Here is a 27,073-nt window from a genome sequence, read left to right as displayed (position 1 = left end):
CTAATCCCTTGCGCCTCATCGCTCGGAGGAGGGGAGAGGGTGGAGCAGGGCCGGGGTGAGGCAGGGCCTGGTGCAGAGGGGGGCTGTCCCAGACCTTCCCTGAGCTGGGTGGAGGAGCAGTCACATGGCCTGTGGCCTCCTGAGTTCCTCCTCACCAGTCGCCCCTGTATCACCCAAGCCCCTCCCCCCAATTCCCCTCCGCTGCCAGCAGGCGTTCACGTGTCTGAGTTGTCCTCCAAAGCTTTGACGAGAGACGAGGACTGGGGCCTGGCAGGAGGCAGGGGCCGCTGACGGAAGGTGGAAGAACAGGGCAATACGCATCCCTAAGGCGCACTAGTCGCATGCAAACACACCCGGGTACAGAGGGAGACCAGGACACCCTGGCTCCGGGGACGGTACGAAGCCATCCCCACGGGTCACAGGGACACGCTGACCTCCTCCGCACTAGGCCAGAGTAGCTGGAGGGAATCGCGACGGTTTGATCGAACCGACCTGTCCGAGCTGATGGGAAGCTCACGGGCCACGTGAGGGGCCACGCGGCGTGTTTGTAGTAGGGAAGAAAGTTCTGTTTTAGGAGGGGTCTTGTTCAGCTGAAGAGGGAATGGAAAGTCCTGTCAGTTACCGAGCTGCACCCATTGTCGGGGCACACCCCTGTAGTGTCCTTGCGCAGACTGCCAGGAGTTATCGCCACGCTTTGTCAACAGTACGCCCGGCCGGTGCCTCTGCCCCGGAGCGACGCTACTGGCGATTCTCTCGAGGTCTGTGGGGCGGACGGCCTGCAGAGAGCTGGGGCAGCACACAGGGAGAGCCATCACACAAAGCTAACGACAATTACATCCTCCCTACACTTGCTTCCACAACTCACAAATTGTAGCCACCCCAGCCACTCCGGCCTAAACTTCTCATGTCTTCTATGGGGGGCTATGGCTATTTATTGCGAGTCATTGAAGGGGACTTTATGACCACCAATCTCAATGAGGTCTTTGATGCAGTCAGACATTTATACCTGAAAACGTAATAAGAAAGAAAGAAAGAAAGAAAGAAAGAAAGAAAGAAAGAAAGAAAGAAAGAAAGAAAGAAAGAAAGAAAGAAAGAAAGAAAGAAAGAAAGAAAGAAAGAAAGAAAGAAAGAAAGAAAGAAAGGAGGGTAGGGGGGAAGAAGGGCAGGGGAAATGGGGGGAAGGAGAGAAGGGGGAAGGAAGGGGGGGAAGGGCTGGTTAACTCATCCCAATAAAAGTTGAAGCTGAGGTACAGGCATTTTCCACAACACAAACCCCCGGCCTGAAGGCATCACTCCATCACCAGCCCCCTGCCCAAAGCAGGACCAACCCCAACTAAACCACCAGGTGTCCAAGCTCCCAACCCTGAAATCGGGAGCCTTTAGTTCCTGGAATGGGCTCCCAGGTCTGTGGCTCTTGCAGGCCATAATTCGGGTTCGGGGGGGGGGGAGTGATGACAGTTGTGTTAGACACAACTCTGCTGCATGGAGCAGAGAGCAACCAACACGGAGAAGGGCTGGCACTGAGAAAGGATGCAGGACCATGGTACCTTCTATCAGCGCTATGAGGCATGAGCCAGTGGGGCTCCCTGTCAATAAATAACTAAAAAGACAGTGGAACAGGACCCCAGTCTGCCACCTCCCAGGGGCATGCTCTAACCACTAGGCAAGAGAGTCATTCTCTTGCTTGCTCTCTTTCCGGGACAAAGACTCTTCAACTCTTTACCCAAAGCGGAAAGGCTTCCGCGGGACAGAGGGAGGGAGCCCCATCAATAAAGACAATGGATTTCCGGAGGGCAGACTTTAGCAAACTCAAAGAGCTGGTAGGTAAGGGGAAAAACAAGTGAAGAGAGTTGGTAGGTTTTCAGAGGGACATTATTCAGGTTACAAGAGACCACCCTGGCTTACGCAGGAGATCTTGAATGATCTAAAAGTAAAAAAGAGTCCTACAAAAAGCAGAAACTAGGTCAAGTTGCGAAGGATGAACAGAAATAAATAACACAAATCTGCAGGGGCAAAATTAGAAAGGCCAAAACAAAAAAAGATCTCAAACTAGCTAGAGACATAAAGGGTAACAAGAAAATATTCTACAAATACATCAGAAGCAAGAAGATGACCAAGGACAGGGTGAGCCTGTTACTTAATGAAGAGGGAAAAATAATAACAGAAAATAAGGAAACGGCAGAGGTTCTTAATGAACTCTTTGGTTCGGTTTTCACAAGAAGGCATGTAGTGCTAGGATGCCTACAATAATGAATGCTGGTGAAAACAAGGTAGGTTTAGAAATTAAAATAGGAAAAGAACAAGTTAATCGTTCTTGTTGCTCTTCTCTTGCTCCTGTCCAATTTCTCCACATCTTTCTTGAAATGTGGTGCCCAGAACTGGACACAATACTCCAACTGAGGCTTAATCAGTGCCGAGTAGAGCGGAAGAATGACTTCTCACGTCTTGCTCACAACACTCCTGTTAATGCCGCCCAGAATCATGGTTGCTTTTTTTGCAACAGCGTCACACAGTTGATTCATATTTAGCTTGTGGTCCACTATGACCCCTAGATCCCTTTCTGCAGGACTCCTTCCCAAACAGTCTCTTACCCTTCCGCATGTGTGAAACAGATTGTTCCTCCCTGAGGGCATGTCCACACTAGGAAATTATTTCAAAATAACTAGATTCAAAATAATAACTCCCGAAATAACAAAATTAAAATAGCGTGGCTCCAATATCAGGAAGCCTTGAAATTAGTCTGAGGCAGGCTCTGATATTGTGGATGCACTAACTCGAATTAGCACCCCGGGGCGGAGTAATTACTTTGAATGACTCTGGGGAGTGGTTATTCCGAAATAGCGGCACTGGAGCATCCACACTCCTGCTATTTCCAAAATTAGTGTTATTCCCCAAGGAAAGCAAGAGGACAGAATTTGAAATAACCAGCCCATTATTTTGAAATAAGGAGCTTTGCTAGTGTGGACGCTCTGTTTATTATTTTGAAATAGCCATGGTCTTCACTAGGGAGTTAAGTGGAGCACTTTGCATTTGTCATTTTGAACTTCATCCTGTTTGCCTCAGACTATTTCTCTAGTTTGTCCAGATCAGTTTGAACAATGACCCCGTCCTCCAAAGCACTCGCAGCCCCTCCCAGCTTGGGATCATCTGCAAACGCTGTAAGGACGAGTAATGATCAGCTAGTTGATGAAAGACAGGACAAGTTCTCAACTTGCAACCTGCAGCCTATGGCCATACAAGGCCCACGAGAGCATTTCCTAAGGCCCATGGCCTGCGTCAATGCAATATACAAAAAGCCAAGACATTAGCATGTTGGCGCCGTGTTTACATGATTTCAGAGCACCCAGGGGTGTAAACAGACAATACCGCATGTACCAAGAACTGACATAAATACCCAGGAAACAAGCTGAACTTGAAATATGGGTCAGTCCAAGTGACTCTAAATCTGATGACAATAAGTAGAATCTGTATGGCCCACACAAGGCTGTGGTGGGGGTTACGTGGCCCCCCGTGTCAGAAGGGGGGACCACAGAATCAAAGGACAACTACTGGAAAAGGGCTGGAAGTGAATCCTTCCCGCTCCCCAGAGACTCATTAGCCCGTTACACAAAACTCAGTGTCATTTGGGAAAAAACAACTCAAATCGCATCGGGCCCTGGTCAGAACAGACCTTTGGAGACACAAAATTGCCCGTAAAGGTGATGGGCTGAGTTGAACTGCACCGAGACTTGATTGCACTCATCAAACGCTCTGAATCGGGCAAGGAATAACAATCCCCAACAGCGTTTTGCCTTGAGAAGGGAATAAACTAATCCCTCCCCCCCAGCTTTCTTCAGAAAACTTACTGATGGGCACGCTCATTTCTGGGAGCCAGACGTGAGCAAGACACCGGAGACGTAAACCCATGCCGGGATGGATGCATCCGTCCATCTGCACGCCTCAGATGCTCTGAATTTGGCTCTTTTTTACACGTTGTAGAACAGAATTTCTCGAGCTAGCCGGTACTTCCAAAGCACCGACAGCCTCAGCATCTGAAAACCACCAAGGTTTTAGCTGGGATTTCCAAAGAATGCAAAGGGAAGCAAGCACCAGAACTGAAGCTGGATTGTGCGTCTAACTCCCAGGGGCACTGAAAAACTGAGGAGGAAGAAGAAGACACCTCTCTGCTGCTGTCAGGCTCTTCTCCCTCGCCCCGGTTCCCTTGCAGTGCATCTCTGCTGACTTCAGCGCCGTTATTTCTGATGCCTGCTGGGGTAAGTGAGAAGGGGCAGGTGTCCTAGTTCCTTCTCAGAAAGGGTTAAATCTTTGCTCAGTTGCTGTAATGCCCCCTGGAGTGTGTACCTCTTTCTTGCTTTCTTTCTTGCTTTCTTGCTTTCTTTCACAGCTTAAAAAGCAGAAGAACAGAATAGTAAAGGCATAGGGTGGGGAAGGATGAGAAAAATAGGATGCGGCAGGAAGAGGAAAGGAGAGTAATATCTGATCTTCCATCTACTATGAATTAATTAAAAGCAATTAATTATTTAGAACTGACTTTTTTTCAAATGTGTCCCTATTTTTTGACACGTTACCTGCCCGTTAGCTGACAGGTGCTGCTCTGCTTATCTTTTCACTACTAGTTCACCGCCCATGCAACGAATAGGTGTAGTTTGTAGACTCATGTGTTTATAGACAACCTCCCAAATGACTGAGAGATGAACAGTGCATGGTGGGAGACCATGAACCCCAGCAATAATTAAACCGAGTGATCTCTAAACAGAAAGAGCCCTGGAATTTCTGGTAGTTTTTTCCATGACTTTCCAAACTGAGCAGACAAGAGAGGCGTCCGAGTGATGTGGGGGGTTCTTTGTGTGTGCTGGTGGTTGTGTTGCTTTGTGCGGGTAGGGTTGGGCTGGGAGATTTGTGCTGAGTTCTGTGAGCATGTGCAGTGATGAGGGGCTGTGTGCGTGTGTTGTGCCTGAGTATGCTGGTCATGTTGTGTGTGTGGTTGTGTTGATTTGTCAACCGTTGTTGGTTCTTATTTCCTGCCAACTGGGCAACCTTCCCTTTCCTGTGTAGATGCTCACATTGTTATTTACAAATAACTGTGCAGTGTAGTCGCACCCTATGTGAGTCATGCCCTTGCAATGAAAATGCCAGTGTTTCCTGATTACAGCATACAAACTGGAATAAGTGTGCATCTGTGTGTGCATGTGTGTATGTAAAGAATGCCATATTCTCCATGTGCATGATGAAATGTTGGGTTCTTCTTGCGTGGCTACATGTGTAGGCTGGGGCATGCAGGGAACTGGGCCATCAATTATGTGCCAGATCACCTCTGCAGCTGTGTGAATAAATCAACCTCTTTCCATGTTTCCATGCACATAAGGGTGCTGTCTCCAATTAGCGAATTGCAACTCCATCTGACCTTTTTTGGCAGCAATAACAGGATGGGAAAAAACCTTCAGGCTCACCCGATCAAGTTCCCCTCTCTGAACAAAACCAGTCTGTGTGGATTGGTTCCTACCACAGAGCCCCTATGTCTTGGAACTGGGTAATGGCCAGTCAGGGTCCCTAGATTTGCATGTCTGACACTCCTGTTTCACCAGGGATGGGCCATGGAGTGGCTGGTGGCTCCGGGTGGCTTTGCCACGGATTCCCAGACATTCCTTGGTGCTCTGTGTTGCCTGCTCTGGAAGAGGTGCCCTCACCTAGAATGATGTTTGTAACGTGCAATAGCATTCATGAAACCAACCAGAAATAACAACTGGACAGTGATGTATGGGCCAAACCATCATGGCCCCCGTAGCCAAGAAGGCATCTGCAGTCCTTCTTAATCCGTCTCCCCGGGCATCCTCTGTACTGTGTGCCAGATATTCAAAGGGGCCTCTGCAAATCCTGTCACACGAATGCTTTTCAAAATCTGGTCTGTAGGCACGTTTGCAAATGTGGCTGTTCCCCATCAATTTTAGGCACTGTACAGAAGTTAAAAGGAGATGTGTATTCTTGCAAAAATGTACATTGCTTGGGGACAGACTTAAGAGAGTGCTCCCCACAGTGTGGTGGGAAAACGAGTCGCTCAGGTTGAGGTGTGATGTTAAATACATGATTGAGGGCACTTCTGTGAGAAGGAGGCAGAAATAGAAAGGGCTGATGAATGGGAGGCACACCAAGTTTCTTTTCCTAGATCATATTGAAGTATGATAATGGTGAAGAATGACACTCGCCAGCACAGGTGTTAACGAACTTTGGAAAGTGCCCGCGTAGCTTTGCGTGCATTTTACAGAAGGGACAATGAGCATGAGGAGAAAGCTTTTGCTTCGTGCACCCCAAAGTGCATTAAGAAAGGTAAATACCCTACAGTTTCACAGACAAGGATACCGGGGGGCATGACGTGAAGCAGTGATAAACCCAACGTCAGGGAGTGGACGAGGTAGCATTAGAACCCAAGTTTCTGGCATCAAATTGTACTGCAGCCAGCTGGACTCTGAGTGAAATGTGGGTGAATGTCATCTGAGCCCAGCAGTGGGTTGGCATTTATGAACGACCACAAGAGAGTGGAATCCAGGCCCTTTCAGTGTGCGCTGATTATCCCAGACCGTGTGGCCAAGAAATCCATGAGGATTTAAAGGAGGCTGAAAGCGACATGCTTAGTGACACTGGACAACGGGAAGGGTTCCCATGTGATTTAGCTTAGGCACCTTTGAAAACTTTTCCCAGAATACTTTGGTCATCTAGAGTCTTGACCGATCTCTTGGGATGGGACCACCGGGGGAAGCTGGATTTCAAATGTTGACTATTTTGAAAAGTTAGACTACAAATTGCACAATTTGTTTTCTTTCCCCTAGATGAAACCCCCAGCACACCAACACCAGGGAAACCAGACGACCATCACCGAATTCATCCTCCTGGGATTCGGGGATCTCCTTCAACTGCAGACGCTTCTCTTTCTAATGTTCCTAGGCATCTACATTGTAACTGTGGTTGGGAACATCCTCATCGTGGTGCTAGTGGTGACCGATCGGCACCTCCACACCCCCATGTACTTCTTCCTGGGGAACCTGTCCTGCGTGGAGACCTGCTACACCTCTACTCTCCTGCCGCGCATGCTGGCCAGTCTCCTGACAGGGGACCGGACCATCTCATTTAGCGGTTGCCTCACTCAGTTCTATATCTTTGGTTCCCTGGCGGCGACAGAATGCCTCCTCCTGTCAGTGATGTCCTACGACCGGTATTTAGCCATCTGCCAGCCGCTGCACTACGCAACCCGCATGAACAGCAGGTTCTGCCTCCAGATGACCACAGGCTCTTGGGCAAGTGGCTTTCTGGCTTCGCTGCCAACCATATTCTTCATCTCGCAGTTCACGTTCTGCGGCCCCAACGAACTGGACCATTTCTTCTGCGATCTGAGCCCAATAATAAAACTGGCCTGCAGTGACACCCGCCAGCTGGAAGTTTCTACCTTCATACTCTGCTTTATCCTCACCCTGCCTCCATTTCTATTGACCGTGGCCTCCTATGTGTCCATCATCTCCACCATCCTGAAAATCCCTTCCTCTACTGGAAGGCAGAAAGCATTTTCCACCTGCTCCTCACACCTCATTGTGGTGACCATTTTCTATGGGACTCTAGTCACTGTCTACCTGTTACCTGACACTGAGTCACTGCGGGACCTGAACAAAATGTTCTCCATCTTCTACGGCGTCCTGACCCCTTTAATCAACCCACTCATCTACAGCCTGAGAAACCAGGAGGTAAAGCGAGCCTTGAGAACAGCTCTCCTTCCGTGTTTGACTTTTACTAGACTACAAAGGTGCCAAGCCCATAGACCCGTGCGCAAGGGGCCAAGCATAGGGATGTGACTGAGGTGAGAACGCCCATCTCATTGCTGTGTGTCACCTGAACCCATAAATAACAGGATCGGGACTTCCCTAATCCACGGGGAGGCTCTGGGTGTTGCCTACCCCTGACCGTGTGAGAGCACACGGGGGAAGAAATAGACTACCACCGGCCATTGAAATGTCTGAAGAATTCTGAGTCCCCTCCGTGAGCGTTTCACACTTATTCTTTGAGTGTGGATGGCTGTGCAAGTCGTCTGAGTTCATCAGAATAAACCAATTCAGCTTGTTAGAAAGGCGTCCTTTCATGCACTGAGATTTGTCAGCTCTCCTTGCTTTGACCCTAACAGTCTCCAGACTGGAATCAGCTCCCTCCCCTTACGCGTTCCACACTGTTCGAACACACCTGGCGCAGGTTGCCATCGCTAGGTTTGAGTGCTGCCAAAAGGGGAATTAAAGTCGTGTGCCACGATTCGATTAGCAATGAACAATGGCCGGGGCCAGGTCAGTGGCTCAGGCCAGTCCTCAGGGAGGTCATGGCAATGGGAGAAATAATTCACCTGCTCCTTGCTCTTCTTCTCCTGCTAATGCACCCGCTGCAATTCTTTGATCGGGAGGGCTCTACAAGGGGAGGCAAATGTTCATTGGGGCCAGGGTTTCTCATGGACGACTTGGTCCCCATTGGTGCTCTTGACATTTCCATGCCTACAGGTGACTTGGTCCAGCCCATCATCAGGGTAGTGGGAGAGCCACTCTAGTCCGTGGATCTTCCTTAGCAGCTCTGCTGCCTAGCCTACCTGTAACCCATCTGACACTTTCCTCCCCACGTGCAGTACTTCACACTTGGTTCTACTGACTTCTCCAGTTCTCTAACTTGTCCGGTCTCCCTGGCATTCTTATCTTGGCCTCCAAAGCGCTTGTCACTGCTTACTGCTTGGAGTTTGTTTGTTTGCTTGCTTGCTTGCTTGCTTCCTTCGCTCTAGTTTCTGGGTCAAGACACTAAACAGAGACAAGATCCTGAGTACACCAAACTTCTTGAGCTCTTGCTGATCCACCAAGGTGGAGCGAAAGGAGCCAGCATGTTTGTAGAAGGAGAGACATTTCCAGTTGAACTCCTCCATAGGACAAGCTGTGTGCATCAAACTTGTGACAATTGCACACTCCAGTTAGGTTGGAGGAACAATGGGTTAGAACATTGGACCAAAATTCAATTGAGTATGAATCTTTGGACCTGATTCTGACTAATACAAGTAGCCCCCTTCCCTGTAGTGGAAGTTTCCCTAGGTAATAATTCAGTTAGACTCTGAGTGCTTGGCATTGACTGTTATGAGGATTTGGGGTGCTTCTATTGTGGGGAATGTTCCTGGTTGCTATATGAACCTGGTAGAATCAGATGGTAAAAGTCTCTGGCTACGTCTACACTAGTGTGATCTTGCGCAAAAACTCTTTAGTGCAAGAGTTCTTGCGTTAAAGTAGTTGCACAAGAGAGCATCTACACTGGAATGTGCTTTTGTGCAAGATCATCTTTGCCAGTGTAGACGCTCTCTTGGGCAAGAAAGCTCTGATGGCCATTTTAACCATAGGGCTTTCTTGCGCAAGAAATTCATGTTGCCTGTCTACACTGGCCTCTTGTGCAAGAACAGTTGTGCAAAAGGGCTTATTCCTGAGCGGGAGAGTCAGAGTTCTGGCGCAAGAAGCCCTGATTTCATACATTAGAACATCAGTTTACTTGTGCAAGAACACGTGGCCAGTGTAGACAGGCAGCAAGTTTTTGCACAAGAGCTGCCGCTTTTGCGCAAGATCGCACCAGTGTAGACACAGCCTCTGAGTCTCTGCCCCAACTCCCTTTTCTGCCTAGCACTGAGAACGCTCCTTCTTTTCATAGAATGGACCCTTGGGACCTAGGACAGATAAGGGGGGCCCAGGATCACTCCTAAGTGGTAAGAGCTAGGTCCACCAGATTTGGGAAGCAGCTTCCTCTTAGCCTACCCCCGACCTAGCTTTTAGTTAGGATGTGTCGGGACACGGGGATGTGCCTGGAATCCAATTCTTTTCCCATAACTTGGAAAGGGAGGGTCTGATAGGAAGGAGTTATGCTCCTCAGTGACCACTAGAGGCAACGAGCATGCGGGACAGGTATACTTAACCACTGCTCTCATTGAGGGATTCTCAGGAGGCAAGTTAATGTGTTGCCACACTGGGACACCCTCTTCTTACTGGCCACTTCCCTGACATGGTGATCACCGACTTGAGTTTAAACCGCATACAATTCATTAAACAGCAATTGTTAAAAAATAAGGGGAAAACTGAGGGCATTAAAGGACTGAGGAACCTCGCCTGGGGCACGTGGATCATGCCATAAACTATAGGCTCTGGGGAATTACAGTCTAATCCTTACACATCCCCGTCTTCCAGCCCAGGCTCTAAAGGTGCGACGGTGATACTACGGGTAACCCACAGCCACTTTTACTGGTGCAATCAGTGAAGACAAGAAAGCTCCAGAAAGATAGCATTCGGCATTCCTGGCATATGCTCATAAGCTCCCATCCTTCCTCGGGTTGCTGCTGGTAGGACACAAAGGCCTGGCCCTGTGTCCATCATGCCAAACAAGTCCAATAGTCCAGACCCCAACCTGAAAGTCAGTGGCAGGTGATGACAATGATGGGTCTAATGACGAGCGTTTGCTCACTGCCGCATGGTGGCCTAGCTAAGTATGGGATTTAGTGGAGCCATGAATATTCATGCTAACACCCAGCCTCCCAAGTCCCTCTTTAACTCGCCCATGCTCACAATGTTGGGCTGCCTTTGTCCTATAGGCTAACACACCCAGGCCTTTTAGCTCCTTCCCAAGTTTGTCAGCTATTGATCAAGCAGGTTTATGGCCAATGATTGCATCCTTCAACACCCAAGCCTATGGCCAGTCCCGTATTGCTGTGGTGGCCAAGCATCGTAATGTACCAGCCCCCATCTACTGTCAGGGATTCCCTGCTCCCAAAAATCGAGAGTAACCTTAGAGCCCTTTTCTCTCTGCTGAGGTCACAGGCCCATCTCTCATGCTAATCTGCGCAAACCAGAATATAGGCCTGCGAATCCCAGAAACCTGGCTCTTCTCTGACCATGTCCCCTTCTGCTGCTCATGGGAAAGACCCAAGTGATAAAACCACGGTGTTTCCTGAAGTGGCCAATGGTCCCCTTGCACATACATGGTGTCACGGAGAGCACAGGTCGGAGCAGTTTCTTCCAGGCTGTTGCAGAATTGAGGCCAGGCAATGGCTGGTTAATAAGCAGTGCAACTCCTGTGGTTGAGTGTGACACATGGGAAAGGATAGCCAGGTGCGGAGGAATGAGAACTGCACCTACGGGCCCCATTCTTTTCTCCTGCCGTAGTGAACAGCACGGTTTCCGTGCAGGGTGGCGGGAGGCTCGCACGCCGAGAAAGGAAAGACGATACTCAGCATTCTGGGGGAGTAAGAGGGAAAGGAAACACCTCCCGTCTCTCTGCCTCTGGGAAGACTGCGGGGGGAGGGCGGGAGTTCAAGAAAAGAAGAAATACGTGAGGCATAATGACGGTCTCACTCCATCCAAGATATTGGAGACAGAGCAGGAAAGTATCTGCCCCCAGCCCTGGTCTACACTAGGGCTTCATTTTGAAATCCCCCCCCTTAGGTTTAATTAATCCACACGACTGTCTGGCTATTTTGAAACCTGTACTCCTGCTTTCCCTGGGGAATAACACTTATTTCAAAACAGTTATTTTCAAATAGCAACAGTGTGGATGCTCCGGTGCTGCTATTTTGAAATAACAACTCTCTAGTGTAATTCGAACGAACTGCTCCCCTTGTTCCCTGGGGCTCTAAGTCGAGGTAGCCCATCCACATGAATGGAGCCTGCCTCGGACTGATTTCGAGGCTCCCCTGTAGTGGGGACACGCTATTTCAAGTTTGCTATTTCAGGAGTTATTTGGTTATTTCAAAATCGTTTCCTAGTGTAGACATGCCACTAGTGTGAAAAGTGGGTGGTGGCGGATCACCTAGAATCACAGTTCATCCGTCGGCACGTCAACATCACATGACAGCGGCCTAGCCCCGTTCTACAACACAATGCAATGGCTCAGGATCCCCGACCACGCTGTGCTTACATCCATGCAACCGACCCTCTGCGATCCCAAGAACCGCTGACTGAAATCCTGCTGCCCTACTCCCGGCCCGGTGGCAGAGGCAGCCACAAATTTTGCATCACTCTGGAGGGCCTGACCTCATCTCCAGTTGTTACTAGGGGTGGATCTGGCTGCCTGGCAACATGACAGCGGAGTCTCCTTGGGAGAATTCCCATGTGGTCACCAATACATATAGAGGTGACTGCACGGGGAATCCTGCTGCACAAGTGACCCTTTATGTTGTGTGTGTGGGGGGGTGGTATTAGGTGGAAGTCTGGGCAAGGGCATTGAAAACCGAAGAGGAAGAAGACGACACCTCTCTTGTGCTGTCTGGCTCTTCTCCCTTACGCCAGTATCTCCACTGACTTCAGTGCCGTTATTTCCAATAAACTCTGGGGTAAGTGAGAAGGGACGCGTCTCCTCGTTCCCTCTTTGAAAGGGTTAAATCTTGATTTCCTATTAACTCACCTGCTGAGTGCACTCTGGAGAGTTCCCATGGCTTTCCATTTCATCGATGGTTCGCTGGAGAATGGCTAAGAAATGAGAAGCAGAGAAAAGTAAAATAATGGGAGGGAGAGATGGACGGGATATGGCCGGAAGGGAAAGGTGAAAGCCGTCTGGGTTTCCATTCAATATGGGTTAATCCAAGGTTGTTAAACACTTGGAATGAATCTCAAATTTATATGAGATCTCTCCTCTTCTAAGTATTGCCTGTTCTCTAGCTACCAGGCCAGCCAAATTGTTGGTGCAATCTTCTATCCTGGAGGCCACCTGCTTGCCTCTTCATTAGTAGCTGCTCAGGTGCAATTGGTGACATTATGGGTGGCAAAACCCCCAAATTGGCTAAGAACTTAAAACCAGAATGACAGACAAAGAATCCCAAGAAAACCTGAGCCCGCTCATAGTCTAATTAGAAAGAGCTCCTGGCCATTGTTGTTTCCATCACTTCACACAAACACAAGAAAAAATAGTGGTGTGTGTGTGTGTGTGTGTGTGTGTGTGTGTGTGTGTGTGTGCGCGTGTGTGTGTGTGCGCGCTGGTGGTTGTGCAGATTTAAAAGCTGACACTTACTGCACATGGATGTTTTTCTCGGAGTACAACTTAACTTCCAACCTAACTGCAATGTTTTGCCACTGAATGTTTCCCTCTATGGGGAGCTATTAGCTGAATAATCCCCATTAAAACAGTTTCAACCTTTTCTTAAAATCAAAACTCAACCCCTTCATTCCGGTATAAGTCAAAATTCCACACTGGGTTAATTTCCTTCTGGGTGGCACCTCTTACTTTGAAAGCGTGAAAACAGTGAATTTTATCAGCAAAAATGTAATGGGCATTACAACCAGTTTTGTTCTTAATTAGTGAATATACCTATGGGTTTCTGGGGCTGTTTCAAGTTTGAGTCAATTGGAGAACCCAAGTGCAATTCTAACAAAAGTGCCAAATTCCCATCCCTTCTTTTCTAAATGTTTTAGAAAGGTGTGACTGCCTGTCTATCCATTCATCAGTGAGACTGTCTGCTCAAGAACGCCTTCTAAACGGTAAGAGCTGGGACCACCACACTTGGCAGGCAGCTTCTCATATCTTAACTTAGAGCCAGGGCAGAGCTGAGCTGTGCCCGGACAATGGGGTGCCTGGAGTGGAACTGGTATCCATAACTCGGAAAGGGAGGGTCTGAGAGCTGGACAGTTTTGCTCTACAATGACCACAGAGGGGCAACGAGCGCAGGAACAGCTGTATTGCAGAGTGACCACTGGGGGGTGGCTACCCCCGTAACAGAGAGGCCAAGGCTGTCCATGTTGCAGGCCACCAGCCTGGGTAAGTGCCGCACCCCACAAAGCCTCAGCCCAACTCCTCCCACTGGCCGTCGACTCCAGTGCTGGCCCCCACTCCCGGGAAGCAGGAGTCAGGGCAGGGGGCTGGGAGTTGCGGGGGGGGGGGGGCTGTGGCAGTGAGGGTGGCGTTGCTCCAGTGGCAACTCCTCCCAGGGGCCAGGGCTGTCGTGTCCTCCCAGAAGGAGTCGTTGGCCGAGACTGGGCAGTGTACGACAGACCCCCCAGGAGGAGTCATCCTCTTTGCCACCAGAGGCAGCCCTGGTAAGCCCCCAACCTCCCAACCCTCTGCCCTAAGACTCCCCCTTCTGCATCCCCCCAAAAGAGTTAAGGACCCAAGCAATGCCAAGTACATCGGCTAGCACTGAATAGTGACCTCGGGTGATTGGATCCAGCCACTGAATACCTGGCACTAAGTCCCATACAGCTGAGATGTGACTGGTCACTGCTCCGAGATGTGGGTCTCTCAACATGCCCCCAGTTTCCCAAGCTGTGAGACACAAGTATGGATGGACCGTGATGGGGTTCTCAGAGGGGGAGTCGTGTTAGTCTGTAACTAAAAAACAGCAATGGTCCTATAGCACCCCTGGCTATGTCTACACTAGCTCATTAATTCGAGCTAGGTAGGCAAATGAGGCGACCGGAGTTGCAAATGAAGCCCGGGACTTAAATATCCCAGGCTTTACTTGCATGTTCCCGTCCGGTCACCATTTTGAAATGTCAGTAACTCACTGACGGGTGTAGCCGTGCGGCAGTGAAACGTTAATTCGAACTAAGTCCTTAGTTTGAATTAACTGTTACTCCTCATTCCACGAGTTCGGGCTAGTGACACATTTCAGAGTTTGTTTTATTTCCCTAGATGAAATCCCTGGCAAACAAACGCCAAGGAAACCAGACGACCATCACTGAATTCATCCTCCTGGGATTCGGGGACTTCCCTGAACTACAGACCTTTCTCTTCCTGATGTTTCTAGTCATCTATGTGACAACCGTGGCTGGGAACCTCCTCATCATAACGCTCGTGGTGATTAATAAGAACCTTTCCAGCCCTATGTACTTCTTTCTGGGGAACATGTCCTGCTTGGAGACCTGCTACACCTCCACGCTCCTGCCCCGGCTTCTGGCTGGGCTCCTGACGAGGGACAGATCCATTTCCGTCAGTGGCTGCATCACTCAGTTCTACATCTTTGGCTCTCTGCTAGCGACGGAATGCCTTCTCCTGTCCGTCATGTCCTACGACCGCTATCTAGCCATTTGCAAGCCGCTGCACTACGCCTCCCGCATGAACGGCAGGTCCTGCCTCCAGCTGGCTGCCTGCTCTTGGGTGAGTGGCTTTCTGGCTCCTTTGCCCTCCATGCTACTGATGTCGCAGTTCACTTTCTGTGGCCCCAACGAACTGGACCATTTCTTTTGTGATTTGAACCCAATAATAAAACTGTCCTGCAGCGACACCCGCCAGCTAGAGGTAACCGCATTTGTGCTTTGCTCCATCTTCACCCTGCCCCCGTTTCTCCTGACCCTGGCATCCTACGCCTGCATCATCGCCACCATCCTGCGCATCCCGTCCACCACCGGGTGGCAAAAGGCCTTTTCCACCTGCTCCTCCCACCTCATTGTGGTGAGTGTTTTCTACGGGACCCTGGTCCTTGTGTATCTCCTCTCGGACTCTGATGCCCTGAGAGACCTGAACAAAATATTCTCCGTTTTCTATGGAGTCCTCACCCCATTGATCAACCCTCTCATCTACAGCCTGAGGAACAAGGAGGTGAAGGAAGCCCTGTGGAAAACCCTCCTTCAATTTTTTTATCTTTTACAGATCAGATATTTCTAGCTCATACGGAGAAGATGGGCCAAGCACAACAATATGAACCTGAGAACTCAAATACTATGAGTAGACAAGACTTTTCTGTATGGGTATGTCTACACTACAAAGTTAATTCGAACTAACAGACATTAGTTCGAATTAACTTCAATAGGCACTACACATTCAAACTGCTAGTTCGAACTTAATTCAAACTAGTGAAGTGCTTAATTCGAACTAGGTAAACCTCATTCCACAAGGACTAATGCCTAGTTCAAATTAAGTAGTTCGAATTAAGGGCTGTGTAGCCACTTAATTCCAACTAGTGGGAGGCTAGCCCTCCCCAGCTTGCCCTGGTGGCCACTCTGAGCACCACCAGGGAAACTTGTCTGCCCCCCTCCCGGCCCTGGAGGCCTTAAAGGGGCACGGTCTGGCTACGGTGCCCGTGCCAGGTGCAAGCCTGCCAGCACCCAGCCAGCAGACCCTGCACCTAGCACGGCACGAGCCAGCCACCCGCTGCCACCCAGCCCTCCTCCTCTTCCTGGGACCAGGCTGGTGGCTCCCAGAAGCCTGCCCGGGGCTGCAAGAGGTGGGCACCCACCTGGTCTAGTGCAGAGATCCTGGACCTCATCCAGGTTTGGGGGGAGGCCTCCAATGTCCACGACCTCCGCACTAGGCACAGGAAAGTGGCCGTCTAGGGCAGGAGAGCTGCCAGCCTGGCCACCCAGGAGCAGGTTTGCATGAAAATCAAGGTGGTCCACTGAGACCCCCGACCCTGAGCCCTGAGCTTAGAACATAAAAACATAACAACGGCCGTACTGGGTCAGACGAAAGGTCCATCTAGCCCAGTAGCCTGTCTGCTGACAGTGGCCAGCACTAGGTACCCTGGAGGGGATGGACCAAAGACAATGACCAAGCCATTTGTCTCGTGCCATCCATCTCCAGCCTTCCACACAGGCCAGGGACACCATTTCTACCCCCTGGCTAATACCACTCCATGGACCCAACCTCCATGAATTTATCTAACTTCTCTTTAAACTCTGTTCTAGTTCTAGCCTTCACAGCCTCCTGCAGCAAGGAGTTCCACAGGTTGGCTATTTGCTTTGGGAAGAAGAACTTTCTGTTATTAGTTTGAAGCCTGCTACCCATTCATTTAATTTGGTGTCCTCTAGTCCTTCTATTATGGGAACTAATGAAGAACTTTTCTTTATGCACCCTCTCGACACCACTCATGCTTTTATAGATCTCTATCGTATCCCCCCTCAGTCTCCTCTTTTCCGAGCTGAAAAGTCCCAGTCTCTTTAGCCTCTCTTCATATGGGACCTGTTCCAAACCCCTGATCATTTTAGTTGCCCTCCCCTCTCCCACCCTCTCTCTTCCCCTCTCCCAGCTCCTTTTCCCAGTCTCCCCCAGTTTTGTTCAATAAAGAGAGTTGCTATTTTTGAACACACGTGTTCTTTATTTTGTACATCAGGAAGGGGGGCTAGGGCGGGGTAAATGGAAGGAGGTGAGGGAGGAATGGGGTACGAGCCCCCGATGGGGAGGACTGGGGTGGCTCTGTGGGCTCCTTGGGGTGGAAGCTCTCCTGAAGCCCCTTGATTGGCCCCCCCTCCGGATGGCAGCCTGCGGCAAGTGCAGCCGGTCTGATGACCGAGTGCTGTGATGTGCCCAGTGTGGGCACTCCGGGCACTCCAAGCCAGGACTGCTTTGCAAGTGGGGCACCCCTGAGAACTGTCTGTCTGGGGTGGGAGTGGGGTCCCTTTAAGCGGAGCCCTCGGCTAGCCTGAGACAGCAGCTCCACGCTCTAAGTCCTAATCTGATGCCCTGATGGCACTGCTTCCGGCCAGCCTTAACCTCGGTTCAGGGTCCACTCAGTGTGGACATGCTAGTTCGAACAAGCAAAATGCTAATTTGAATTAGTTTTTAGGTCTAGATGCACTAGCTCGAATTAGTGCTGTAGTGTAGACATACCCTTAGCTCCTCACGACACTCATCGCCTTGATCCCAGGGTGGAATCCGAGAGTGTCCAGCTACTGGCCATGCAACAGCAGATGGAGAAAAGTTAGTTCAGGAAGCCAAAGCCTGAGACGGGCACTTCACCCCCACTGCCGCTCCGTGGTCTGAATAACGGCACGTGGCCTTCCTGAGCACTGGCCACTTATTCCCTGGGTGTGGGCAACTTTTCAGTTAAGTGTCGTACTTAGCTCCTGTGAATAAAGCAACGAAGAACGTGCCCTTTAATGACTTGAGCCTAGGTCACCTCTCCTTGGGTCCCCCCCAAGCATTTCTGACTCAGGAACACACAGAGCCCTCTGGCTGGTTTCCCCAGCCCTTGCTCCCTGGCCTTTGTTATTTGCTGCTGTCCATGGTGCTGGAGCTGGAATTAAACATTCTGCCACTCCCTGAATCTTCCTGCCATAGCCTGCCCATCTTGGTCCCATCCAGGGCTGAAAGTAACTTGAATTTCTTACAGGTACTGGGGTATTGCAACCCCCCCACCCCACCCCAGGGTCCCCAGGGCAGGATACTGGGGGGTTGTGATACAACAGTACCCGTAAGAAATGTAAGTGTGGGGTGGTGTGGGGGGCCAAAGGCAGGGAGATGGGGAAAGTCAAGGTGTGGGGGGCTCAGGGCATGGGGTGTGTGGGCGCAGGAGTGAGTATTAGGGGTGTGAGGAGAGGCTCAGGGCCAGGAGTGTGTGTGGGGGGGGTGAAGGAGACTGAATTGGGGTGTGTGAGGAGGTGCTCATGGTGCGGGTGCCGGGGGGCACAGGAGTCAGGGATGAGGCAGAGGGGGGCTCAGACTTGGGGGATGTGGAAGGGTGTAGGAGTCAGGGCAGGAGATGTGGGGGTCTCAGGGCAGGAGATGGGGCTGTTGGGGTGCAGGAGTCAGGGCAGGGTTGAGGCTGGAGGGAGGGGGGAGAACAGGCAGGATAACCCCCCCCCAAGGTTTGTGCCAGGATGTTGCTTCCTCTTCCCCTTCCCATCAGCAGCCTGCAGGAAGCCCCGGGAGCCCGGCTGGCAGCACCCTGCTTCCTCCTGCAGCCAAGAGCCCAGCAGCGGCCGGGTCCTTCTTACCGGAGCAGCCCATTGGGGGGCTCCACCTTACGCCCACGTCTTCCCTGAAGTGTGGTCCTGAGACTGGACACAACACAGCAGCTGAGCCCTCCCTGGGGCTGGGAACAGGAGAGCAACCACCTCCCCTGTCCTCCATGCACCGTGCCCGTGAATTCCCCCGGAACGGCCCCAGCATTTTCAGCACCAGCTTCCCGCTTGGGGCTCATGGGAATTGTGCTGCATTTGGGCAGGGCTGGGCCTGCCCAGTGAGTCCCGTTTCCTGCTGGGGGGGGGGGCATTTGCTTTCTTTCCTTTCCCAGCAAAGGGCCTTGCACAAATCAAAGCAGAATTTCCTCCCCTGGGGAGAACGCCAGAGCGTCTCTTTGGTCCAGCATGTGTCAGTCCAGTTCTGCATGGCCCCTCCCAAGGCCTCGCCGGTCCCCTCCGCTTGGGGTCCTTTGCCAATCCACAACCACAGCCTCGTCAGACAGAGCTGGGGACGGGCATGGGAGGGACTGACAGGCTGCCGTAGTGACTGGTGCCCTTTACATTAAGGCTGTCTAGACTACACTGCTCTTTCAAAAGAGGAATGTAGTCTAGACGTAACCTTAGTTTCCACATTCACCACGCGACTGGGGTCCTATTGATCCGTCGAAGAGGAGAGATGGGTTAGGGCATTTCCTCTTGTGTCCAGCCGTGGGACACATCTGGAGTACTGAATCCAATTCTGCCCCCCCCCCCAACAGAAAGGATGTGAACACAGTGGAGTGGGCCCAGAGGAGGGCAACCAAAATGATGAGGGGGATGGAGCACTTGACCTATGAGGAAGGGCTGAAGGATTTGAGCTTCTTCAGTCTGCAGAGAAGAGTGAGGGGGGATCTGAGAGCAGCCTTCAACTCCCTGCAGGGGGTTCCAGAGAGGCTGTTCTCAGGGGTGCAGGGGGCAGAACAAGGAGCAATGGGCTCAAGTTGCAGTGGGGCAGGTCTAGGTTGGAGATTAGGAAAAACTATTTCCCTAGGAGGGTGGGGACGCCCTGGGCTGGGTTCCCTGGGAGAGGGTGGAATCTCCATCCCTAGAGGTGTTTAAGTCCCAGTTTGACAAAGCCCTGGCTGGGATGATTGAGTTGGGTTGGTCCTGCTTTGGGCAGGGGGCTGGACTCGATGCCTCCTGAGGTCTCTTCCAGCTCTGGGGTTCTATGGTTCTCTGCAAACATCTTGGTGATAATGAGGTGACAGGTAACAACCAGCAATACTCCAGAAGTGGCCTCACCAGAGCCGCATAAAGGGGAATAATCACTTCTCTGGATCTGCTGGCAACGCTCCTCCTAATGCACCCCAATGTGCCATTGGCCTGCTTGGCTCCAAGGGCGACCTGTTGACTCACGTCCAGCTTCTCATCCACTGGAACCCCCAGGTCCTTTTCTACAGAACTGCTACTTAGCCAGTCGGTCCCCAGCCTGTACCAATGTTTGGGATTCTTCCATCCCAAGTGCAGGACTCTGCACTTGTCTTTGTTGAACCTCATCAGATTTCTTTTGGCCCAATCCTATAATCTGTCCAGGTCACTCTGGACCCTTCCCTGCCCCCCAGCGTATCTACCTCTCCCCCTAGCTTAGTGTTATCTGCAAACTTGCTGAGGGTGCAATCCATCCCCTCTTCCTAGAACTGACCCCTGGGGCACTCTACTAGAAACCGACCACCAACCTGACATCGAGCCGTTGCTCACTACCCATTGGGCCCGACAGTCTAGCCAGATTTCTATCCATCTCACAGTCCATTTACCCAATCCATACTTTCTTAACTTGCTGGCAAGAATATTGTAGGAGACCGTATCAAAAGCCTTGCTGAAGTCAAGGTCTATCACATCCACTGACTTTCCCACGTCCACAGAGCCAGTTACCTCATCATAGAAGCTAATCAGATGGGTCAGGCACGACTTGCCCTTCGTGAATCCATGTTGACTATTCCTGATCACTTTCCTCTCTTCCAAGTGCCTCAGAATGGATTCCTTGAGGATCCCCTCTACGATTTTTCCAGGGACTGAGGTAAGACTGACTGGCCTACAGTTCCCTGGATTGTCCTTCTTGCCTTTTTTAAAGATGGGCCCTGCATTTGCCTTTTTCCAATCATCCGGGATTTCTCCCGATCTCCACGACTTTTCAAAGATAATGACCAAAGGTTCTGCAATGATGTTTGCGAACTCCCTCAGCACCTTCGGCTGCATTAAATCTGGACCCATGGATTTGTGTCTGTTTAGCTTTTCTAAATAGTTCTGGACATGTTCTCTCTCCACCGAGCATGAACTACAGAACGTGAACTGGACATGACCAATTGGAAGGAGAACGTGTACTGGAAATTGTGGTTTCACGGTTGCAAAGGGCCAGGCATCTTTCTGGATAATCCTCGCCAAGAAGCTGCACCAAGGACTTATTTACTCCCCGTTTCTAGCAGGGCAGCCAAAGAGAATGTAGAACTTGGCAGTTAAGGCCCGAGTCTCACAACTCTTGGAAGTAAAGGGGAGCATGGTACTCATGCTTAGGGTATTGCCCGTGCATGTTCGCAGAACTGAGAGAACGAACAGGCATCAGTTCCTGCCCTGTTTTTAGAATGACAGGGGAGATCCAGGGAACATGAGGGATATGGAGCCAAGTCTCTTGGGTTTTATCCTGGGCTCTTGGAGGGGACGAGGGTCTGGTGGGTTACAACACGGGCTACATTTCAGGACTCCTGGGTCCTTTTCTTTAATCACCCATTGCATGGACTTCTCCTGGGCATGACACCTTTCTGGGGCTTCCACTGTTTCTCCGTTGTAAAGTGCTGGGAGAGCTCAGATACCGTGGTGTTGGGGAGTGTGTGTGTGTGTGTGTGTGTGTGTGAGATAGACAGACAGACAGACAGACAGACAGACAGACTAGATAGATAGATAGATAGATAGATAGATAGATAGATAGATAGATAGATAGATAGAGGGGGTGGGTGGGGATAGATAGATAGATAGATAGATAGATAGATAGATAGATAGATAGATAGATAGATAGATGGGGTGGGTGGGGATAGATAGATAGATAGATAGATAGATAGATAGATAGATAGATAGATAGATAGAGGGGGTGGGTGGGGATAGATAGATAGATAGATAGATAGATAGATAGATAGATAGATAGATAGATAGATAGAGGGGGTGGGTGGGGATAGATAGATAGATAGATAGATAGATAGATAGATAGAGGGGGTGTATGGGGGTAGATAGATAGATAGATAGATAGATAGATAGATAGAGGGGGTGTATGGGGATAGATAGATAGATAGATAGATAGATAGATAGATAGATAGATAGATAGATAGATAGATAGATAGATAGATAGATAGAAAACAAAGGAGTAATTCTTAATGTTTTTGTCCTTTTCCCCTGAATTCTAAGTTACTCCAAGTTGCAACATTTCTTCAGCTGTATTTTCTCCTTGTGTGATCCTTGCTTGGCTGTATCTTTCCTGAATTTCTTTGTGAACATGAGTGTCCCAACTGGGAAATGCACCCTCCCTTTTGAGGTGTAGCGAGAAGAGTGACCTGCCTAGCAGTTTCATTTCTATGTCTAATGTTGCTGGGCGAGACAAACATTTCCTCTCTGCTAAGTCGCTCTCCTTTCTCCATCCATTTCCCACTCAGGTTCGAAGCTTGACTCTCGGTAGCACCATTGTCCGTACGGGCCTAAAACAAAGGTGCCGTTAACTTTCCCTTCTTGTTAATTTGCCGAGCCAATCAGCAGAGGGGCCCGGGGGACTCGTGTTTTCCCCTCAGTGGTGAGGAGCGGCACAGGGCAGATGCTGACTTTCTGGGAACAGGTAGAAGACAAAAAGCCCCCGGCATGGGGGTGAAGCCAGCGCTCTGTGTGGAAACGGCCAGTCCTTGTCCAGGCAGGCTGGGCACACATGGAGAAACAGAGAGAAGGACCCATCTCCGGTGCCTGAACTCCCCGTGAAGAGAGCACAGCTGAGACCCAGACGCGCCATGTCCTCGCCTGAGAGGTACCCTCGCATTCTGCATCCGGTTTACAGACTCCAGCTGCCTCGTGTCCCGGCCCCCTTGGCCACGGCAGGGCATTTCGCCCTCGGGTGGGCACCTAGGCATGACGTGCTGGCTACCTCCATTGATTCTGTGCGGCCGTTCCCAGGACATTCTGGGTTCCCTGGAGTCAGTACCGGCCACGTTGGAGGTGGCGGGAGTTCTTGCGGGGGCAGAGGATGCTCCAGCCCTTCCTATGGCTGGGCTGGAATTTGGGATAGCGCTACGCCTTCAGGAAATGCTCATGCTCCTGGGTTTCCTTAGCCAGCGTCAGGGGCCAGGAAGGGGTTTCCCATCTCCTTTGAAGCGCCAGGACAGCTGTGGCTGGAGATGGGAAAGCGGCTATGGTGGGGAGGTGCCTGGCTGCGTCTTGCTCACATGCGCCTGGTCTCACTGGTCACCAGATGCGGGGTCAGGAAGGAATTTTGCCTCTAAGGAGCTCGCCTTCCACTGCAGTGTCGGGATGCAAGTCCCGTTCCAGGGTCCGATAGGTGCCTCTCACCACATCACTTCCCTGCCATGGGGGGTCTCGGGTCCAGACTCCTGTGGGCCGCCTTAGTTTGGCCCCGTGTCCATCCTTGGGTTTAGGGGTGGGCCCTAGGCCTTGTGGCTGGCCTGTCCCACATGGGAGGTGAGACCAGGGGATCTGGTGACCCCCGCTGGCCTTACACACTGTGGCTCTCTGTGGTGTTAAGGGCCCAACGTTTCCTAGAGCGTTTCAGAGGCGGGTCAGGGCCATTGCACCCATTTCACACAGGGGAAACTGAGGCCAGGAGCGACTGGCTCATCACACAGCATCACCAATTCCCTTCAACTCTCCTGCCCCCACAGCGGGGCTCTGTCATCAGGAGGGAACACAGCTCTGCAGGCAGACAAGATCTGTACCGAGCTGTGTGAACATCCGGTTTTCCGCCGGCCGGCCAACCAGGAACAGGAATCCCAGCAAACGTTTTGTGGCACGCAAAATGTTTCTCTTGACCTGACATGATCCCTTGTGTGCTAGTGTCAAGGTTGTATTTTGGGGGGGAGGGGTCACCTTTTAACAATTGAATTGAAAACCAACCATCATTTGGACTCAAAAAATCTGAAACGTTTTCTCTCCAGAATGTCAGCCCAAAACATGCCCGTATGTGGGGGAGTTTCTGGGCTTTGCATGACACAACGTGGCGAATTGGCTCCGACTTTACAAAACACTGCAGTCGACCCTGATCCGCGTTAGCGATGGGGAGCTCCTGTGGGGCAGTTTGTGAGTGCAGTGATCGACGGACTCCTTCTAGGCCCTGCGAGGGAGAGGGTGGACGACCCCGGGCACCTCCCTGGGTTGTCCTGGAAAGTGTCTTGACTCCACATGGGCTGGCGGGTGTGCAGATCCGAATGGAATTTAAGCGCCGTTGCAGAAGGCAAGTGTATGGCTCTGATTTCGAATTTGTTCAGTTCCCTCTAGTTAAACCCATGGCGAACCCGGAGCCAGGAAACCAAACGTCCATCACGGAATTCACCCTCCTGGCATTCGGGAATCTCCCCGAACTGCAAACCCATCTCTTCCTGCTGTTCCTAGTGATCTACCTGGCGACCATGGCTGGGAACATCCTCATCGCTGTGTTAGTGGTGGCAGATCGGCACCTGCACACCCCCATGTACTTCTTCCTGGGGAACCTGTCCTGCCTGGAGACCTGCTACAGCTCCGCCATCTTGCCCCGGCTGCTGGCCGGGCTACTGACAGGGGACAGGACCATCTCTGTCCGGGGCTGTATTGCGCAGTTTTACTTCTTTGCTTCCCTGCTGGGCTCAGAGTGTTGCCTCTTAGCCGTGATGTCCTACGACCGGTACTTAGCCATCTGCAAACCGCTGCACTACGCCGCCCGCATGAGCGGCCGCGTCTGCCTCTGCCTCGTGGCAGGGTCTTGGCTCAACGGCTTCGCCGCCATCGTGCTCATCGTCTCCTTAATGTCGCACTTCGCATTCTGCAGCCCCGGCGAAATCGACCATTTCTTCTGCGACTTCAGCTCCGTGATGGAACGCTCCTGCGGGGACAGCCGCGCGGTGGAACTTGTGACCTTCACCCTGCTGTCCTTGTTCACCCTGCCCCCCTTTGCGTTAACCCTGGGGTCCTACGCGTGTATCATCGCCGCCGTCCTGAGGATCCCATCCGTCAGTGGGCGGCAGAAGGCCTTTTCCACCTGCTCCTCCCACCTGGCCGTGGCGACCCTGTTCTACGGGACCCTCGTCGCTGTGATCCTGCTCCCAAGGACCGGCACCCTGCGCACCCTGCGCAAAGTGTTCTCCGTCTCCTACACCGTCCTCACCCCCCTGGCCAACCCGCTCATCTACAGCCTGCGCAACAGGGAGGTGAAGAGGGCGCTGAGAAGAGCCGTCCGGAGACTGCTGGTTTGACACAGGGCAAAACGCTGCAGTCTCCTGGAGGAACGTCATGCAATTCAGCCTCCTTCCATTGTTTTCAAGTGCAGCAGCTTCCGGCGGGGTTGCATGTGGCTTCGCCAGGGGCTCTGGCTGACACGAAGCCTGGGAATGGTTCGGTGCGTCAGGCAATGTGCATTTCACAAAGCCACACTGGGTCAGACCCAAAGTCCTCCCAGCCCAGCATCCTGTCAGCCCACAGTGACCAGTGTCAGGTGCCCCAGAGGGAGGGAACAGAGCAGGGAATCATCCAGTGAGCCCTCACCTGTCATCCATTCCCAGGCCCTGTCAAACAGAGGCTAGGGACACCATTCCTATCCTTCATGGCTAACAGCCATTGATGGACCCAACCTCCACGGATTTATCTGGCTCTTTTTGAACCCTGTTAAAGTCCTGGTCTTCACACTATCCTCTGGCGAGGAGTTCCACAGGCTGACTGTGAACTGTGTGAAGAAAAACTTCCTTCTGTTTGTTTTAAACCTGCTGCCTATTAATTTCATTTGGTGACCCCCAGTTCTTATGTTATGAGAAAGAATAAATGATTCTTAGATTCCCCACCCTAGTCGTGATTTTATAGCCCTCTATTGTCTTCCCTATAGTTGTCTCTTTTCCAAGCTGAAAAAGTCCCAGTCTTTTCTCATAATGAAGCTGTCCCGTGACCAGTCTTTTTGCTGCACTGTTCTGAGCCGTTTGCCACTCTGAGGGTATGGCTAGACTGCAAGGGGGTTTGGGGATAACTCCACCGTATCCAGGGAACGTTTGCTCTCCCACTTCTCTTTCTGAAGCCCCTGTATTCCTTGTTCCACGAGGAAGAAGGGGGCTTTCAAAAGAGGGGCATTTTCTGAAATTTGGCTCAGTATAGAAAGGCCAAATTTCAGAAAAGCTTCTTCTGACAAAAGTATTGGGAGAAGATAAGCAAAATGAGCTCTGCATTGTGGGTATCTTTTTCCGATAGATCCTCTCAGTCTAGACGTGCCCTCAGATACCTTTTTCAAGAAGAGGCGACCACATGTGCATTCCGTATTCAAGGGGGTTAGGACGTGGGGTCACTCTTGCTGTGAGTGTTGATTGGGCATATGAACCCCACGTCCTCCTTTGTGCAGATCCGCTGCTGGATAACGAGGCTGCATGATACTGAGAACTAATTTTCTACATTTCTTTGTCTTGAACAGTTGTGTGCAGTGTGCAGAACACAACTTCCTTCTGTGTGGGCAGCTGTGACCAAAGTGTCTCCCGACTACAATTTCTCCCTCCTCACATTGCCCACAGCCACCGTTGGGTGGATTTTTTCAAATGAACCTTTTTGAGTTTTGCCCTGAAACTGGCGTGTTTGGGTTGACCCAAACCTTCAAGAATGCCTGTGGAAATCCGCAAATTGTTGTGGTGGGGAAAAAAATCCAAAAAAATGAAAAATGTTTGTTTTGACGTTTCCGAAATGGAACATTTGGATTTTTCAATGCATGGGCCTTTAATTAGGCCTTAGGTTTCGGATGAGACTGCAGAGACCCCCAGACTCAGTTCATTTTCATTAGCCAAAGACTAAACAAGGACAGACCAAGGTCAATACATTACCAGTCCCGAAGGAAGCTCCGTTTCCTTCCAGAAAATCATCCCCTCATACAGCACGTGTTTACGAAATAGAAATAAAATAAATTCCATTCCCATTATCTCCCCGAGACATTCATTTCAGGGCAGAGTCGCTACAGAGAACCCTCTGCTCTGCACAGGCAAGCCATGTCACAACGAGCATTCCTAGCTGGGGGTTCCATGCACCTGGACGCACCTTCCAAGGTTCAGCAGACCAAAGAACGACTCATGGAAAATCCCTCATTCAACAAGAACCCACCTGCCTACCAAGGGTTCTGGACACGGCGCATGACATGCACTTTGGTGTCTCCATGACGGGTCATGGGCGCGTGGTTCATTTCCCAGCAGATA

General features: G+C 51.0%; 2 protein-coding genes and 1 pseudogene across 2 annotated transcripts; all 3 read left to right on the top strand.

Annotated features, from left to right (window-relative positions):
- The first annotated feature begins 6,824 nt into the window (after positions 1–6,824).
- LOC102452544 (olfactory receptor 6B1-like) lies at positions 6,825–7,780 on the top strand (annotated as a pseudogene).
- Positions 7,781–14,658: 6,878 nt separating this feature from the next.
- On the top strand, positions 14,659–15,630 carry LOC102452299 (olfactory receptor 11A1-like). Its single transcript, XM_006116872.3, has one exon. It carries the CDS (start codon positions 14,659–14,661, stop codon positions 15,628–15,630), a length of 972 nt encoding a protein of 323 aa, XP_006116934.3.
- An 8,539-nt stretch (positions 15,631–24,169) lies between these two features.
- On the top strand, positions 24,170–25,111 carry LOC102452054 (olfactory receptor 11A1-like). The gene has a single exon (XM_006116871.3). The coding sequence runs from the start codon at positions 24,170–24,172 to the stop codon at positions 25,109–25,111; it is 942 nt and encodes a 313-aa protein (XP_006116933.3).
- Positions 25,112–27,073: the final 1,962 nt, after the last annotated feature.

This window comes from Pelodiscus sinensis, chromosome 30 (genome assembly GCF_052426305.1).
Source record: "Pelodiscus sinensis isolate ZL-2025 chromosome 30, ASM5242630v1, whole genome shotgun sequence".
In the NCBI taxonomy this organism is placed as follows: Eukaryota; Metazoa; Chordata; order Testudines; family Trionychidae; genus Pelodiscus; species Pelodiscus sinensis.
Note: the sequence above shows the minus strand (reverse complement) of the source record. Positions and strands in the feature narration are given on the sequence as shown.